General features: G+C 42.7%; 1 protein-coding gene across 1 annotated transcript in view; it reads left to right on the forward strand.

Moving 5' to 3' along the window:
- Positions 1-17015, forward strand: part of ACAN (aggrecan) — a 234340-nt gene extending 217325 nt beyond the window's left edge. Inside the window, exons 17-18 of the mRNA XM_069624296.1 lie at positions 9031-9213; positions 11728-17015. Coding sequence (XP_069480397.1) covers positions 9031-9213; positions 11728-11816 — 272 coding nt within the window. The 3' untranslated portion in view covers positions 11817-17015. The remainder of the gene's footprint in view (positions 1-9030; positions 9214-11727) is intronic.
- The last annotated feature ends 3499 nt before the right edge of the window (positions 17016-20514 follow it).

Consider the following 20514-nt stretch of genomic DNA (forward strand, 5'->3'; position numbering starts at 1 on the left):
AAGCTTCCATATGCTCCGCCTGTGTCCATTTGCTGCCACAATAATGGGAGAGATACATGCAGGGGTATAGGGCGGGGTACATATTCTAAAACCTACGGTTGGCATTGGATATGGTCTGTATAAGTGGAGGATTTGGTATTGGGCATCAGCATGCTGGTTGGTTGGGCCACATGTATGGGCCCTTAATAAATCCTCCTCAGAGTGACTCCACCAGCACAGACCGGCTTGTGTCACCTATGTAAACCTGAACGAAGATAAGCTGTGAACCACACTATCATTTCATGTAGTTACAACATATGCTGGCCTCTATTTAGCAGATGCCTTTCATATGAAACATCACATGCATGATTATTCACCCTAGCTTAAATAAGTATTATTGGAATGTTTTTCAATAGACTCTAATTGTCAATGTCTTGGTGGACTTTCCCAATGTATCCTTACACTGCTTACCATAGCAGCGCTTAGTCACTACCTTGTCATCGACAAAAAGTCCACATGCTTTGCTGGGTCCGCCCAGATTTCAAACGGCCACGAGTTCTTGCCACAAGGGGCTCTAATCAGTGCTGTCATTTGACCGGATATTCTTCGGATCTGGGATCCGGCAAAAAAAATGCCTCCCTGGATCTCAGGTGCAGCTCCTCAATACTGGGGAATTCTGGTGCATGTTATATATATTTTTGAATGCTGCAGTGTGTTCCGTATGTTCATGTCAGGGCTGGCACTTGAACGGTGATACTTCCCCGCAAGTCCACTTGAGGGTTTGAGCAGAAGCTCTCTGAAATCCCATGTCAATGTTGCACTGCACAGGACATATTGATGTGAATTTATTGGGGTTTTAAAAGGTGTGCACATTTTCTACTTTGCTGACAACATTGTAAGACATTTTGCTATTTTCCAGGTGTTTATAAATCATATTCTGGGGTGCTGAGAGGCAAATGTTTATGGGGGTGACTAAAATAACCCCCCACCCTTACTCCCTTGCTATGTGGCATCACCCAGTTAGAAAAAGTCAATTTGCACCACTGGCTCTAATCTCTGTTTTATTGAGCAAATGCCATGGTAGATTGAATCCCCCCAAAAAAGACACTGGACAATGTGTAACTATTTAGCTTCACCTATTGGTATGCCCTCAAGAAGATCCATAGGAATGATGTGTGAGGCCAAAATGATGTCAATGGGCCTCATTATGAGACTGCTGGAATACATTTTTTTACCGCGCCCGGGTATGGGTACTTACCAGGGCACTACAGCTGCGGCGGACCTGGTAATTGCCCATTCCCGGATGCCTGAAAATATTGCTCCCCATTCCCAGTGGGAATGGAGAGACCGGATGCACCTGCACCATTCGTGAATGGTGCTGGTGCATTCGACATGGTCTGCTCACGGTTGCCGGTACGCCCGCTAGGTCCAACCTTAAGCCAGCAATTAAAACAGGATACCGTACAATACAAATGGATAAGCAATTAAACAATCAAATCCATATAAAAATCATTCAGGAATGTTGAAGTAGGTACTTTTTTAAAGAGGCACGAAAGAAAGAGTAGACAGTGATAGACCATAGACAAAGTGGGAGAGCGTTCCAGTTGAGAGGAGCAAGGAGCTCAAAGGATCTGAAATGAGACTGGGCACACAGGGACGAGGAACCACAAGTCTAAAGTGAGAGGAAGACTGGAGAGAACGAGACAGAGTATAGAAGGATAAGAGCTCTTGATCAAGAGATCTTCTTGATGTCAATCCATCATTCTACCTAAACACAGCGCCATGTCTTAACAGGGCTGTTCTCTGAATCCATCCACCTTAAATGTATTTGCTGCGATTTCAAACCTTTATCAATGAATATTGAGAGCCATCAAATTTCACTTCTAAAGGCATTCATTATGGTTGACACGGAGCAGACTATCTAAATGAATCAGGTGATAAATCTCACATTATATTGATAAGAGCCTGCTATAGATTGACTGTAATGCTACTAAGCAGAATAATCTCCCCTTTCGGGTGCACTTTCCACCTGTGTACTCACTTTCCCAGCTAATTCTAGCGGGGAGGCCTAGCAGCCATTTCCTTTCATAACCTTTACGAATTTTAACAGTTGGGGGGAGTCCACAAGTGAGTCATTGTTTTACTGCCATGCCTCAGAGCTGCTGCTGCTGTGCAAATGGCCTGGGCAGCAGGTGGGTGGGATAGACGTGAATAAGAGAATGCAATGGACTTGCCGACCCCAAAGTCTTGCTCTGATATCAGGGGCCAGATTCCAGAAACTTGGCACCGGTGCGAGTGCAAAGTTAGCTCGATATTAGCACTAGGGCAAAGTGTGCCCTATTTTTAAAAACACTGAACACATTAAAAAAACATTGCACCTCAACAAGTGCAGTTTGGCATATTAGAAGCACCAGGGTTAACATTTACCTAGTGCTAAAAAGATACGTTTTTGAAGCATTTTTGTATCGGGGCAAAGTTTGACCTAGTCCTAATACTGTTCCGAATTAGCACTAGGGAAAACTTTGCCCTGTTGCAAAAATGTAGTGAAAATGCATCTTTTTATCACTAGGGCAATTTTAGCCCTTGTGCTCTTAATATGCCAAACTTCACATGTCAAGTTGCAATGGTTTTTTTAATGTGTTCCAGTGTTTTTAAAAATAGGGCAAACTTTGCCCTAGTGCTAATACCGTGCAAACTTTGCTCTTGCACCGGTAAGAAGTTTCTGGAATCTGGTTGTGCAGCAAGAACATAAAAGCTTTCATCATGAGGAGTTATAAAGTGCCAAACTCACGTAGCACTTTAGCACAAAGTGATAGAGTGATAGCATACAATAATAAGGAAAGACTACTAAGGGTACCATTATAAAGATTTAAATCCAGGGGGGCAGAGGGTGACCGCGTGGTTATGCAGGTATCGAGGGCAAGGCGGACCCACTAGCTTCAGAAGGTTACTTGTGTTACTGGTCCACGAGATCTTGAGTGGGTAGCATCCAGTTCCAGAAACATCCATGTGCATATTGTGTATCCTGTCTAAGCTTGCCTTGCCGGAGGGCTGTCAGAGCTGAGAGTGTTAACCTGCCACCCTTTAAGGCATCGCTTCCACTGGCTGTGCCCGCCTCCCTGCTGGCACATTTGCGCCAACACAGTGTGTTAATAACAAAAGCTACTCTTGCGGCTTTTGCTAAAATGAGTGGCATTGTGCATTTCAATAGAATGTGCTTTATTTCCTAAGCCCATGGAATATTGTTGCCAAGTACCCCAGCTGGGGAAGAGTGCACCACAGAATTTAAATATGGGAATATTTAATTTTCACAGAGATTGACCTGCGGAGAAAAAGGCGCAATGTTGAAAAGGAGGTGTTTTGCTTTCTCTAGTTTTGCTGGAATTTATTAGACCGGATAAATTCCACTGACAGATTGTTTATCATGTTTAGTCCTTGTGACTGTTTGACTTGTAAAGTGAAGAAAAGTAAGAAGAGATGGATGCTTGGCAAAGCCCCAACATAGGCCACTTGGCAGAAATGCTCAGCCTTTGAAGTACCAGAGTTACTATGCAAAAGCCTTTCTTCATTAGGTCACCGTTCACCGCCTTCATATTACCCGCATCTGTGAACAAAGTGACAAACCACATGGAATGGTGGACTCCAGAGGCGTTGCTAGCGGGAGGGCTTAGGGGGCTATAGCCCCGGGTCTTTTGGTTGTAGCCCCAGATATAATCTCAGGGTCTACAACCAAAAGGTGACCTAGCCCTGAGTCCCGACAATCCTGACGTTAGTGTAGCCCCGGATCTTTTCCAGACCTAGCAACACTGACAGCATAGACTATTGCCCGAATTCACATCGCCATGCCTGCATGAAGGGACTGGCCAAAGTGTGCTTTCACTAAGAAGTAGAACAACACCTGCAGCAGGGGGGTGCAACCTCTGGTTCTCCAGTTGTTTCAGACTACAACTCTCATGATCCTTTACCATTGACTATGCTGGCTAGGGCTGATAGGATATGTAGTCAAAAACAAATCCATAGAGCCAAGGGTTTCAGACCATTGACCCGCAGGATGCCAATGGAATAGCTCACACGATCTGCCTGTAACTATATTGAGGCTATAGGCACAAAGACTACAGATGCTGATTTAGGTGTGGTGGAGCACACATGTACAACCGCTGAGGTGGCTACTACCTTCAATGGGGATGACATTCACCGTCACTCATTTGTGTAAATATAAGCTTCACATCAATGAAAAAACTGACAAGTGGACTGAACCCCTTTGTCTAAAACTCCAACACATGTGATACACACATTTGTGATACCAATCTTCATCTGAGACCCAATCGAATCAAAATGTGCGGTGATGGTGCTCTGCACACATGGGTGCTTGTCTGTAACTGTGTGACTATAAGCGACATCCTTTGTGGTCGATAGGGACGTCATTTCACCAAAATGCCAGGCGTAGCGGACGTGACATCACACGACCCTTGACTGCTGATGACATCACAGGAAGTGATTTCATGGAACCCCATCCCAAGTGAAATCACGGGAAGTGATGGCACACAACCTTCATATGCATCTAACAACTGTGTTTCCAGGCACTCTCATTTCAGCCAAATATAAGAACCAAGGCACAGAGGGAGGCTTGATTTGTCCACGGTGACACATTTAGGGAATGTCATTTTCCAAATTCGACATGGGCCTATATGTAAAACATACATAATGCAGTACTTGTATCAGGATAATCAGAATCTCTAATGGAGGCTACAGCTAGTGTATGAAACATCTATAGATCAATCTACACAGAAGTACTTGTTATCTGTGGCATTTATGTGTTAAACAAACCAAAAAAGCACTGACCTGTTTACTCAGAAGCAAATTGTTGCACAAGCAAGACCTGAACATGAAATCATTGACCAGGATTTAGTATCAGCAAAATTCCCTGGTTATAAATGTATCTATGAGTCAGCTTCCACTACGATATAAGAAACCTATTATGTGGGTATAAGCTGAGGCCATCTGTCTCCGGGTGCATTTATCTTTAAGTTTTGTAACAAGCAACCACATATTGTCCCCCACAACCGAGAGACAAACATAATACCTCAATGTCCTAGGCTTTGATACATGACTCTTCTTCAATCTTTTTTACCCAGATGAGGTGTGGGTATGGGGCCTTCATTTCTCTCAAGAGTGGGGCTCAATGCATATACGATTTTTAGAGCTCTATGTGCGAGGTGCATTATTCAATGACCCCCCCAGGACGGGCCCGTGAATGAAGCTTGCACAAATCCCTTTCCAAGAAGGAGTTGAGTGGGCAGGGGTGGGTCACTCCATGGCTCTCTCACTTTAGAGACTCTGGCCCTCATTCCGAGTTGGGCGGTAAGGGATACTGGGCACCGGTAAGAAGACCGGTGCCGGTAATCCCTTACTGCCCAATTCAGAGGTCCCTTAGTGGGAACCGCAAAGGACGTGTGGTCGGGCCACACGTTCTTTACGGGTCTCGCTAAGGGACCAGGGCGCCAATTACGGGCCTGCTGTTAGCAGTCCCGTAATTAGCACCTTCCCCATTCCCATTGAGCCCTAAGGGGGCTCAATGGGAATGGTGAATGGTCGGGTGAATGGGGATTTACCGGGTCCGCACGTCCCGGTAAGTTCTCATTCACCCAGACCGGACAGGGACCCGGGTTTGGAGGCAGCCGTGGCGCAAATAGCGCCATAGCTACCTACAAACTTGGAATGAGGGCCTCTGTGTCAAGTGCATTTTTTCCTAAACAGTGTTGCACTAGAGCAGGGTCTGGGTCAAGCTTGCAGCCCCTCTCAACCATTCACATCACACTTAAATGCATTCAAGGTGAGCAGAGCCCAATCAGTGGTGTAGCACAGAATCTGGGGGCCTGATCCCCTGCCCCCAAGCTCCCATATATAGCACTGGGCATGCCACACCCCGGCCAGCCCAGACCACCAAGTGTGTGCAATGTCCATGAAGATTGCACTGCACTTTTCGAGCTGCAGGGGCATGCACTACTCAAGTGAAAGAAGTAAATATGTTTTTTAATCAAAGCTTAAAGTTTCACCTACTGTAGAAAGAAGGGGGTGGTGCCTGGTCCAAAAAATATACCAGCCACCGGTGGTGGTTGATGAGTTGTTTTATTGGAGGGTGTAAATATTTGGCAAAAGTATGTGATTGCGACTGAGCATAGCGAGGGGGCCAGAACTAAAGAAAACATGTGAGGGAGGTTCGGGGGGATTCTTCTCCCTCCCATGAGAACATGTTTTGAATAATGGGTTAAAATGGTGCATTACAGAGCACACTTTCTGTGAAGCTTTGGATAAAATGCCAGACAGTTTGCAATTGGTTTTGTAGGGTGTAGGGTAACTTGTGAAAAACGTATAATAGATGCAAGTCAACAAAAGTGCGCAAGCACATTTCCCAGTACATTGTCCCTTCAACATATGGCAGTATAAAAAACATTTTCATGCTGGCTGTGCCCATACATTTCCATGCTGGCCCCACAACATATGCTAGTATTCCCATATAAGAACATACTCATGTTCACTTTGAGATGTTTTTAATAGCATCATTATTGGCAGTAGACACAAAGCTGGCTCTGCCGATATATGCCAGTACTCCTATGTAAGAAAATACTCCGGTTGGTTTGTCCATTAAAAGTGACATCACATAAGAAAACATGTCCAGATTGGTTCCAATGTAAGCCAGTCTAGACCCATAACAACACGTATTATCCTTGTGTCATCATAGATGCACAGTTAATAAAATGTCATGCTACAGTAAGAAATATACAGGCCGCTACACAAAAATGTCAGTCTAGCGCGGTAATATCACTGATCATGCTTGCTTCATCAAAGATGCTGAGTAATAAATGCCATGCCACAGTAAGAAATGGCTAAACTGGCTGTATCAATATGCCAGTCTAGACAGGTAATGACACACATGAACTTGGCTTTGCCCATAAATACCAGTCAAACATGCAAAGTCAATAAAAGATGTGGCAAAAATGCTTCAGTGATCCCCAGTCTCCCAGAGCCTACACACACACATACCCAGGCATCCCCTTTCACCCACCCATGCATATCTCCCCACATTCATTCACAGCGCATTCACCACACAGATATGTGCCCACCCAGAACATTCACACACACAATCACATTCATACCCATTCACCCACCAGTCCCTCGCCGTATACCTTCTCTCACATACACTCACACTGGCATCCACTCACCCAGAACATTTACACACACACACACACAATCACTTTCCTACTCACTCACCCACCATTCACTCACCGATAAAACTCTCACATCCACTCACACTGCATTCTCCACACTGACACATACCCATCCAGAACACTGAAACACACCATAACATTCATACTCATTCACCCACCAGTCACTTACTCATATACCTTCGTTTACATCCATTCTGACTGCATTATCTACACAGGCACACACCGCCCCACCCAGAACATTACAAAACACACTATCAGATTCCCGCTCATGCATCAATCAGTCACTGACCCTTAGCACATAAATACATCTGACATGAACTTCACACATGCAAAATAAACATCACATTTTTTTTAAAGCCTTCTTACCTGTTTTTCCAGCTTCAGTCCATCACTCCAGGCCACCCTCAGCTCCTCTGTGCTGCTCACAAACAGGAACCAGGAAGCTAGGAGAGCTTCCCGGTTCCTGTATATGAGCTGCGAGGAAGCCAGAGGAGAAGGGGTTGGGGCTGAATTTGGCACATGACACGTGCAACATGTCACAGTCAACTCCAACCTCTACTGAGCACTTCCTTCTCGGGCTACAAGCCCCAGCCCAGCCTTCACCCTCATGGGTGACGACTGGGATGGGGCATGGAGTGCACTGCAGGGGCTGATGGGGGCTACTAATCCATACCCAGGAGCTTCCGTTTAAAAAACTAACAAAAAAAAGAAAAATACAGGGATAGCAAGGGAGATTGCAGGGGTAGCCAGGGAGACCCCAGAGTTTGTGGCTGCGACACCTGGCAACCCCCAAATGATGTCCCTGGGGTTGAGTCCTATGGCTTGTCCTACTTTCCTTCCATTTTGTACATATTAAATATTTGACAGCTATCTTTCTTGGTCCAATGCCACAGCCCATATTAAAGAAGCTTTGGACATTATTAGCATTAGAAAAAAATGCCCTGGTACAAACAATGTTGGAATTCAATGCATTTTGGCACAAGGGCGATGTTTTCACTAGTTCCAATACTGTTGATTATTAACATTAGAGCAAACATTCAGCCTTATTACCAATTGGGTGGTATTCCGACAGTAAATCCGCTGGAATACCACCCAATGGAATTACCATGACCGCCACTTGGTCTGGTGGATTTACAGCTGAATTACAAGTGGTGGTGGCAGGGTTAGTCCCCAATAATGTGGGACTCCATTGGAGATTTTGACAGAATTACTGCTGCAGTAATTCCACCGATTTTGCCAATTTTGTCAACTGACAGTAGGAGGAGTTACCTCCAGCTTGATGCTGGGGTATATCCCCCACTCCAGGGACAGACTTATAGTATGGCGGAGCCGGAAAAGCGGCAGTAATCCTGTTACCACCATATTCGTAATGAGCCCCAATGTCTTCTAGCAGAAAGACATTGGAAGAATATGCTTGTTTGCACTCAGGCAATTTTTGCCCTAATTCTAATACCATAAAACATTTCACTTATCCCTGTCCAAACATTTGAAACATGGTCCCATATGTACTCAGCATTTACAGTAATTAAAAGAGGTGCATTGATTTTAATTAGCTCTTGCAAAGTATCAATAAACAGACTCCCACTCAACCTCTTTCCCAGAGCTTTGTGGTGTTGGGACTGATGTGTACCATGGAGTTAAATGTATTTAAACCAATGCATTTTGCTGTCTGTGTTGTATTCCCGGGCCAGGAAATGTAGAAATGTTCATTTTTCCTTATACGCCTTACCATGAAAAACACATTTTATTTGTGGAAGTTGTTATCTCTTACCTTTTGTGATGCATTTTCACTATGTTGTCCCTTTTCTTTGATATCTGGCAGTTGCTTGTGGTGATCCACCAAACGTAGACAACGCCCAAGCTTTTGGGAAAAAGAAGGACCGTTATGAAATAAACTCACTGGTGAGGTACCAGTGTCACCAAGGATACTTGCAGCGGCATTTGCCAACAGTCCGGTGTCAACCAAGCGGGAACTGGGAAGAACCCAGGATAGCCTGCATAGATCGTACGTAACCATCTCTTTGATTTGTGAATTTCTCCATTTCAACACCATTGATCCATGACTTAACATTGTTGCCACACTCCACAATTACCTTTCTACAAGTAGCCATTAACAATGACATCAGTATTTTCACACACGCCATAGCTTTCCTTTGCAATGGGAACACATGTGATGCCAAGAAAGCACTGTTTCTAAAGACATTGTTCACACATTTCAAAAAGAATCTCTGAAAAAGAGATAAATAAAAGATAGATAGAACTTTTTTAATAAAAGGAGCAGGGAGAACGTTAATTTAGGTCAACCAACAAGTTGATAGGTTAGAAATTTGGGAAATTTTGAAGACCCCCCAGTGCTGAATGTCCATTATGAGATGGTACTCCAAACTGATGGACCATGACAAAACATATATATATATATATATATATATATATATATATATATATATATATATATATATATATATATATTGAATAAAAAAGAGGAGAGGGGAGGGACCACACTCTCCGTGGACCCAGTAAAATCCTGCAATCCCAGAAGGGAAGGAAAAGAAACGCAGCTCACACGGGATAATAGGAAGTCATTTAATGAAAAAAACTGCACATAATGTGCAGAGCAAATGGCTGGGGAAACAGCAAAACAAACAGAGGCAGGACGCCTATGGGCTCGACAAGCTTACAACGTGTTTCACGCTCAACTGAGCACTAGATCACGTATATGTGGCTGATTTACTAAGCTAAAAATAGTTTTACTTACCTTTGAACCAAAAAATGGCTTAAGTGCTACTTACACTATTTCTTTAGCTCATTAGTAAATGTAGCTACTAATTTAGCTTAGTCAATGAAATCAGCCCTATACGCATCAAATAGCCAAGAAGAGGTGCACAACCACCTTGCAAGTGCACTCCCCAACCTCGTCCAAATTTAAGGCGCGAACGCATCCAAGTTCGTAGGTACAGATTATTTTAGTACAAAATCCCCGTGCCAGGGACTGACAAGTAAGCAGAGGTATGACACGTTTCACAACGCAAAATAAGTTGCTTGATCACATCAGGATTGCCCCGTTATTCATCACAAATCTATGGTAGCCTTCTGTTCAATCACAGTCCTTCCTTTGTGTTGGCACTCTCTATACATGACATGAGCAAGGCTGCAATCGGTGGGCCATGTTGGCGCTTGTTAAAATGTGCACCAATCCCTTCATGTAATCACACCCTCTAAATGAAATGGTCAGCGATTCTCAAAAAATACATGCATACATCGAGTATTTTCACAAGTGAATGACCCACATGATATAGCAATCAAAACGTTTTCAAGATTGAAAAGTAGAAGTAAAGGTATAAAACAAAGGATATTGACAGCCTTCAGCTTGTACCATGTGTAGAACTGGCATAGAAGCATAATGCTTGTATCGACATCCTCTATATTTACCCTCGTACATCTATTTACAGGCATTTCAGAAATATGTCGGCCAAAACATAAACTCGGGTGACCTCCAATATTATTAAAACATCTGATTTGATAAACCTTAATAGGGAATGAAAGCCTGCCCATAAGGCTGGGTCTAGGACACTCTCTCTCTATATATCAGACAGACAGTTCAAAAGCTGATATCTGACTGCTTATGGTCAATGACACTGATGCTTTCAAGACAATCATGCACATATGTGAAAAATATATATATTTCGGGGACAATCACATGTATTTTGCTCCAAAACCATTACTCGCTCTGGATACCTCCTTATGTACACGTACAACAATCCCCCCCCATCTCGGGAGGATAGCTCATGGGCAACATGCTCACCTTGGAAGCAAGACAACTCGGAGCGATCCCCGGGTCTGCGCGTAGAACCTTCTGGGTATTAAGTGCGTTATAAATAACCTATCATATCATCAGTAATCAATGAGTGCCAAGAGGAGGGGGGATTGCTGCTAAGGATTCTACCAAAATTAGCAACTAAGGATCCCATTAGGTTAGGGAGTCTCTCGCTGGAGTCCAGGGCTTTTCAGATGAGGAAAGTCACAGCTGCAAGTGCAAGGAGCCACAATTAAACCATCTATGCAAAATCAGGTGGCAGATGCAGGCCTGACTTTTATGGAACATCTATTGAACTCTGACCCCTCTTGGGTGGGAGATAAGTGCAGCTCTCTACCAACACGAGCTCAGTGACCACAGAGGTTGTGACAGGCCATACGGACAAATACTCCAAATGCAGTTTTTAAATTTCGTCCTCCGTTTCATAAGTGCAAATGTTAAAATATATTGTAATGTGGCTGCTTGAAAGAGGTGGAACTATCGAAATATAGTGTAATGCTCATGTCAAGCACGGGGGCTTCTATTTTGTTTGTTTATTTATTTGTAACGTGCGCCAGACCCGAAGGTATTTTGTTCAGATCAATACCCCCTGATAGCATTGAGCACCTTTTCCTGCACATATTTGTTTGAACTAAAAGCAATGATTTTACATTGATAACTGGAAACCTACAATCTGATTATATGTGTGTTTCCATTTGCCCACAGCTTCCACTTACAGACGCAGACTGCACAAGAGAAGCCCCAGGAGGCGGTCGAGAAACGCCGTGCAACCCTCACAGAAAAATGCCCTTTAGAGTGAACAAGAAATATATATTGTAAAGAACATTTATATTAACTAAGTCAATTTGTTTTTGTTTTGTTGTTTTGTCATATAAGGAGTTTATGTTAAAGAAAACCCAATATGTATATATAAAACACCAGAAAGCACCAAAGCAAATTAGGTTTCAGCCTTTTTACTACAAGTGGAGAAAAAGTGTCTTTGTGCACCCTCATGTCATGCATTTTGCCAAGCGGGGAGGGAAAGGGACCAAGGGAAGAACGAAGAAGACCGACCACAAGAAAAATAAGGAGTCATTTTCATCTTCTACGAACCAAGAGCAATGTCATATTTGTGTATTTAACTTCTGAGTTGGCCAAAAAATTCAATAAAGATACTAACAACTTAACCTAAGTCAATGACACACTGCACGTAAAAGACACTGAATTTGGAGTTGTGAAACGTTGCTGTGAATGTATCTCAGATGGGGGGGGGGGCGGAGTGCCGGGGGGAGAGAGAGGAAGTCCTGCTCACATTTCGGCATTTTTTTGTGTTTGAGTCTCTGGAACAAAGGCAAGGCACTACCAGGTTGCCACATAGGGTGCCAACAGTTGGGCAACTGGGAGAGTGGCTATTCAGGCTAGAATCAGCAGAGCTGGCCCCACAGCAAGCACCAGGGTGGCCACAATGGCAATGCACCCGGGCCGACATCAATCCTTGCACCAGCGCTGATTAAAATGGTAAAAGAGTTGAGGGTTTGTCAACAGAAGCAGTACCAGAGGCCTAACCATTAGCAACCGGAAAATCAAGCAGAAAACATTGACCTGTTGGGCAACAGGTGATAGAAATGGGTCTTTCATTGGTGTCCAAGGTAAGGCTAATGCAGTTCACCTGTTCTATTACCTATCCACCTTGAAATCACAGTTGTCTCTATAAATCCCCAAAATAACCTTCCCCAGGCCTTTAAATCACTTAATACATTCCCTGCAAAATACAGTTGTATCCAATTTGAATCTCATTGAATTGGGTGCTTTGCTATTGAAGTTGTGAACTTCTTGAAGCAGCTCTCGGGCTAAAATCCGGATTTGCTTTGGTTCGGTTTTTCCTCTGTATCTCTCGGCGCAGTGTGAAATGAGTTACCAGTTGTATCTCGCTTGAACCACGTACTGAAGATGAAAAAAGTAACAACAGTGGGCAAAGCCCAGCATGTACTTCAGACCAGTGTTGCCAAAGGTCTTTGATGAGCACCGGAGTTCAGCGAAACCAGTTGGACTTGGGCTGTTGTTGCACTGTCGCTGAACTGTTGCTGCACACACAACTGGCACCGAGGTGGATGATCAGGTGTGGTCCCCGGTAGCCAGACTGCATGAAGTGCAGTGGTGTCAGTCAATTGTGTACCAGGGACAAGCTAATTTGCACCAATCCAGGACAGTGTTGCAAAGGCATTTGCCCTAACTGATCAGTACATAAATTACATTTGCATCAACTGACCACTGCAACGACTGAATTGTGCACCAGTCGTTCAGTGCCAACGTCAACGGATCAATCAGCTGTGCCACTGCCGGTCAAATGTTGTTGTGGGGCCACAGCACATATTTTTCACCACTGTATGTCACCGTGGCCATTTTTCTTTTGAATGGACAACGTCCTTTTTGAAAAATAATCTTAGGCTATGGAGATAGATCAGGGACAACTCACCACCTGGGCCATATCACCACATTTCTTTGTGGGATTTATTTGGGGGTCCCTCCACCTCACCACCACCCCAAACCCTAAAATCCCATTAAAATATCCCCTTGTCCTGCACCCACCCTTAAATACCAGGCAAAAGGGCAGTAACCTGGCTCTTCACCACAGGCAGTGAAAGGGGCAAGGTGAGTTGGTGTAATTACCACAGCAAAACACTCTTGTGCTGTGCAACAACCCATATGGCAAAGCTATATTTTTAAACCAATTATTTATTGGAAGAAAAGAAAGACTCTCAAAAACCACAAAATGATGAACAGACATTAAAAAACAATAATTACAAAAATGAACTCCAAAATATGTTAAAACGCTGCACAAGTCATCCTGTCCTACGCACAAAACAAACAAAAAAAATAAATATTAACATTTCACAGGAAAAAAAATGGAATGAAATACTGTGCACCTCACACAAGCAACAGGACGGAGGAAACCATGACAACAAGGAAAGAGTGTAGGACTAGGAGTATGTATCAACCCGTTTCCTCACAGTCTTGAAAGCAACAATTCCCACAATTATACATTGAAAGTAGCATTAGCATGGCCTTTTACTATCTCCACAAGCCCGACTAGAACCCGGCAACATCGAGCTCCCCAAAACAACTTCCATAGTGACAGTACACTGAAATTAACCTCACAAGTAAAATAAACAAAACACTCCAGTTCAAAAGCTCTCATGGGGTTGTCCCCACCCTCTTAAATAGATCCCTCACCACCATGAGAAGTGGCTATTAAAAGCAGTGTTATTATCATAGAACATAGCACCTATTATAGCAGAACATTGTAGCTCAGGGGCAATGTGATCGCCTTGGAAACAAGACGACACGCAGCACCACAGGTTCGATCCCCGGTCCGCGCTTAGAAACATCTGGGTATTAAGCGCATTATAAATAACATAATATGGCAAGTTTAATCCTAATAAACTATGCCAGCATCGATGTGTGCCCCTTTCTCTCTGTTGACCCACTTCTCTCGTGGATAGCCTTAGGGCATCCCTTTCAACGTTTCCCTTGAGTTAGGCTGCCCCTCCCCCCCCCCACATTTTCAAAGCACATTGCTGTACAGTGGCCCTGTCTAATATTTAGTCAAAACAAATCTTCAAAACGTATAATGTACTAGAGGTCAATCTAAAAGCACGTAAAAATTAATGTTTGTATGTGTTAAATAAAAGTCAAGTTCCTCGCTCAGCCTTCACCCCACTGCAATTATTTCTTCCTTAAATGCGTGTTTTGTTGTTTGTCCTACTCAATGTCGTATTTCCCTCTCAGTGGTGTGTGAAAGTCAATTAAATGCAACAGGGTATCCCAAGGCCGCTGGTGGCGCCCTTCGGGAAACTCTATCTGGTTCTGTAGCTAGCTCTAGATCCTGGGAGAAGAGCTACAGACCCTCAAATTGGATCAAATGGTAGCAACCGTGGCAACTCAATGAGGAAACTGTAGGGAAGCATGGGGTATGCCGGGGATCGGTGTGAGATGGCAGCCAGGCTACTGTGCTCTTCGATCCATCTCCCTTCAAACCTAAGCAGCGGATAGGGTCACAGGAGGACATGTAGTCCTGCCTGAGTGTATTGGGAGGACAATCAAGCAACAATTGGGGGATTGTCCTTGAACCTGGCAAACGCAGGATGGATCAATGGTGAGATAAGGAAGAGTTATAGCTGAGCCCCTGGCATTATAGTGTGCCCCTTATTTTACAGGTCAAAAAGTGTACCTCAAAAAATGGAGCACCACTTTCAAAGGATTCTAAAAAGTCAATAATATTGGAACAAAAAATGAGATCTTTAAGGCCACTATTGACCTATATGACCCTCAGTAACTGTTTAAAGGAGACCCAGGAACTCTTGTGCTATATCAAAAAGTAAGTTTGATGCTATAAACCGGGAAGGTTACACCAAAATGGGGAACCCCCAATCCAAACCAATGCTTGTTTATTAGTTACAACTGACACCAGGCATGTCCCATGAAGCACCCGTATATGACCTGGTAACACCCCATTAATGTAATGTGACATTGAAAACTCACCTTTTAGACACAGGGCATCCGGTGCTGTGCCCAGCACAGTGAACATACACCCGTTGTTGCACATACCTATGGTCTTAAACCTTCCACAGTGACTGGTGGAAATTCCTCCCGACCAAAAGCAAATGGCTTCTACAGGAGCCAGAGGTGGCAGGAGGGTTTTTGATGTTGGAATGCATATTGCGCCCGTTCACAATCTTGCTTTTTACTGTCACCCTAATCCTGCTGTACAGAGCTCTGCTGCTTCTGAGCTAGGCGTGTGTTATATAATTATAAAAATAATAATAATAATAATAATAAAAATAATAATAATAATAATAATAATAATAATAATAATAATGATATAACTGATCAGCATAAAACATGAGGGAACATTTACTGCTTAAATGGTATCCCTGCAAAAATATTGCCATACAAAAATATCACCATATTTTTTAGGTGATATTAAGGCATGGAACCTGTCAGGGACACCCCCGCAACCTCCGCATTATTTTTAAAGGAGCAGAGGACACCCCCGCAACCTCCGCTCCCAAGAACCCTAAAAATTATCCCCCCAATAAATATTCCATATGGCCGTTCCAGATGACCATATATACGATTTTTTTGGTGGGGATAATATGTAGTGATACCCTAAAATCAAGAGACAAAATTTAACAATAATAACTAATTGCAGGATGCAATGAGAATCAAATGTCCCCGCCCCCTCCCACATGACATCCAAAGGATCCAATAGAAAGCATTTGTAACTAACATTGTGAAGGATCAGTTACAGTACTGGCACATTTGCATTACTTTCAGGCCACCCACATATTCCATTTACTAATACAAGAGTCAAGCCTTTTCATCAGGCAGATTAATTTGCCCGGCACCAGTGCTGGAGAATTTTCAGATTGTTGGAAGAGAAAGGCAAAAATACGCAGGGCCGATGGCTGAAAAGCTGAAGGTCCTGCTGAAATGAAGTGGGGCTCAGCTGATGACCGGCTCAAGGTAGCAAGGGTAGACACTACTGTGAGATGCAATGGAGAGCAGGTCCTTTTCTCCACTTTCCCTTCTGCATTTCTAGCTCCAGTGCTATCTCTGTGGACCTTCCCATCGACACAGAAAAGTGAACCTCCATCTTAGAAACCGCTCTCCGGGGACCGTGCAGGTCACAACGTTTCCGTGCACCTATTTATATTTTAAGAAAGTATTATTATTTTTTTGTTTAAAAATGGAGTACTGATTTGTTTTCTTTTTTATTTAAATGAGATTGCAATAGTCTCCCAGACTTGTGAAGGAGCCTCTCTGTGTGTGATGTCACGTGCAACATTTTCCTGCACCCACAGTGGGTACATACATGTATTTTTTTTTGTAAAAAGCAAAACAAATATTCTATACATTTTGTGAACGTAGAAAATTGACAAGGAAAAGAAATATTTCTGACAATGAAACCATTGTGAAACATGTAAAATAAAATGCGAACCTGTTGTATTTTACTTGGATTTCATATTGCATGTTGATGGTATATTATTTGCGTGATTCTATTGTGAGTGTCTGCATGTTTTTGTCCGCATTCCAGGAAATTCTAATTTTTCAAGCAAGCATGGATAAGAATGCTTTACTGTGAACTAGAATGATTTAGACTCCGTAAATGTGTCAAGGAAACCTCATGTGTAATATTGTGATATATCAATAATTATGTATATATACAATACACACACATATATATATATGATTTTTTTTTAAAAGAAAAGGGGGGAGGGTCACACTCTGGTTCCCAGCTGGGTGTACCTTCCACAGTCCAGTTGATCTCCTCCAAGCGCTTTCATGCCTCTTGCAATCTTCAGGCGCTATTACAGAAACTTGGGCACACATAGCAGCTGGCCCTTCTCTTAATCTAGCCATTCCATCAGGCTATGGAATGATCAGATGTGATAGAAAAGACGGCAAGGGAGGCGGTGTCACTTTTATATACAAGCTAACTCGTAACTTTTGGGAAAGCAACGATTTTATAATGTAGGGTGTGGATTCTCTTTGCATTAAGACTAGTCTGAGCGCAGAGAGCACCCTAAACATTCTCCTGTTATATAAACCACCCCACATCACGGCTGATTTCATGAAAAATCTTTTAAGCTTCTTGCTTGCCTCTCTTAAGGCAAACACGAAATATCTGCTTATGGGAGATTTTAACTTATGGTTTAACCACAAGGATGATAAGATTGCTCTTGAATTGCAAAAAGCTCTGTATGAACTAGGCTTTATTCAACGTATCCAAGAGTCTACACACAGTATGGGTCACCCTTTGGACTTGTTAGCCAGTCATGAAATTAACATCAATAATATACTGGTATCACCATGTCCCTCGTCTGACCACTTTTTTGTGAATTTTGATATGTTGGTAGATCCTCCCATCAAACGTAAATGTCAAAATCCCACTAAAACTTTGCATCGGAACCTAAAAAACATCAAGATGAATAAACTGCAATCTATACTTAATACCATGTCCACTTCTATAATTGACACCCCGGAAGATCTAGCAAAAAGGATCTCTTCTAACCTAGAAGGTGTTGCAAAAATGTTAGCACCTATAAAAATGAAATCGATAAAACCCGAAATTAAACACAATATATGGTTTACGTCGGAGCTTCAATCCCTGAAGTCATTAGCCATTAAATCTTATCACACATGGAAGAAGTATAACACACACCGTTGCTTCTCAGTAAATATAAAGCTTCTGTTTCCATTTACAAAAAGGCCATTTTAAAAGAAAAATATAGTTTCTTTAATGATAGAATCCAAAATGCTCAGCACAATACAAAAGAGCTCTTCCGCATACTGAAAGAACAAGAAAGAACCAACTACATCATTCCAGAAAGATCTGTCACTGATGATGTTACTTGGTGCAATGTTATGCAGCAAGCTATGTACAAAAACTAGATACCATCAAGAAAAACATACTACAGAAAAGCAACAACTTAAAATGCACTAAGTGTAAGTCTGCGGATTGGTCCTATCACAGGTCACCGATCATTCCAACATTTAATCTATCCACCATAACAGAAAAGGAATTAGAAACTATTATTATCAATCAACTTAAGCCCACAAAATGTAAAAATGTTATTCATACTACCATGATAATCACAACCTGTGCCCATTCTTTAATGACTATCTGCCAATTTGTTAACACTTCTATATCTACTGGCACAGTCCCTCAGGAACTTAAGAAGTCATGGGTTATGCCAATTTAAAAAAAAAAAATGGGCTTACAGTCGATATGCCAAACATTTATGGACCTATTACCAACACAGCGTACTTACTCAAAATCCTTGATTGTGTGACCTACATACAAATTGCAGACCATTTAAAGACTTATCCTGTCCTAAATTACCATCAGTCTGGATTCCGGGTCGGCTTCGTTACCGAGACCGCGCTCCTTGAACTCAAGTCTAAGCTAATGGCCAGTATGGATAGTAAGAAAGCGTCATTACTTATGTTACTCGATCTCTCTGCGCTTTCAACCTGGTGGACCATGATATCATGGCCACCAGGTTGTGCGAAGTAGCCAATTTCTCCCCTCTTGCATGCAAATGAGTCCTATCGTTTCTTAATAATCGTGATAGAGTTTTTTGCGGCGCTGCTGAATCTGAGCCTGTTATAACAACCTGTGGTGTTCCCCAGGGTGCTTGTACCTCCCCCTGTTTTTATAATATCTTCACGGCTCCTCTGTTCGCAATGCTTGATCACGAGAACATAATATTCACCAACTATGCGGATGACACTCAATGTGTCATCCCACTTTCTGGTTCTCACAGTTCAGACGAACTGGCCACCAACAGAGTCTTTACTTTAATTGAAACCTGGATGGTCCACAATAAGTTGGCCTTGAATAAATCAAAAACTGAACTGCTTGTCATAGGCTCTCCACACACTATAAACAAACTCGGTCCACAATATGATAACTTCCAGATGGAGGAAGAATCTATTAAGCCCCTAAAAAAAGTGAAAACACTGGGAGTGATCTTTGACCAACATATGACTATGAAAGAGCATGTCAGTACTCTGGTATCGTCATGCTCATACTACATTAAACTCTCAGCGCATCTAATGCATCTTATATCTCAGGAAAATGCAGAGACCATTGCTAGAGCAATAGTAGGCTGAAAAATAGATTATTGCTCTAGCCTTCTCATGGGACGTAATACGTCTGACTGTAATAGGTTGCAAATATGTCAAAATGGGGCTATTAGAGCCGTCATGAAACTTAAACACAGAGATCATGTTACGACGGCAAGAAGAGAGCTCCACTGGCTGCCCATAGCATCTAGATCTCTCTTTAGAACCCTGACTGTCGTACACAAATGTAGATCTGGCAATATGCCTGGATATTTGCAACAGCTTCTTACTACGGGAAATAATATGAGAACACTAAGGTCGAATAATCAGTACCTCCTGTTTGAACCAAAGTGCCATACTGCCAGAGTAGCCAACTCAGCCTTCTTCTCCATTGAACCAAGGGCTTGGAATGCTCTGCCACTGGATATGAGATCTATTGATTCATTAGAAATATTCAAGAAAAGATTGAAGACTCATCTTTTCAACTAAATAACTCTGAGCTTCTCTGGAATATCACTTTTTGTGGCGCTGCATACCGGTTCCTCTACTCTTCTTGTTACTCGTTGTATATGTCATGTAGCGCCTCACACCTTCAGGTCTATGGCTGCGCTATATAAATGCATTCAAGTAAAGTAAAGTAAAGTAAAAGGTGTTGGCAGTTAATACCAACTGTGGCCTCAGGGAATTCTGGTTGCTGTAGTCATACAGGTAGCCAGGAACCAACTCACCCTTCCAATTACATAGTGTAAATCCCACAGTGGCAGGGGAGGAAGGGGGAAAACCAACAATTTGGCTCTCCTGAGTAGGGGCATATATATTCTTTTTTTAGAGGGTCTTCGGTAGAGACCATGTCGTTATGGTTAAATTGCTCTTACCATAGGA

The sequence above is a fragment of the Ambystoma mexicanum genome, chromosome 11 (genome assembly GCF_040938575.1).
Source record: "Ambystoma mexicanum isolate Mex_15411 chromosome 11, UKY_AmexF1_1, whole genome shotgun sequence".
NCBI lineage: Eukaryota > Metazoa > Chordata > Amphibia > Caudata > Ambystomatidae > Ambystoma > Ambystoma mexicanum.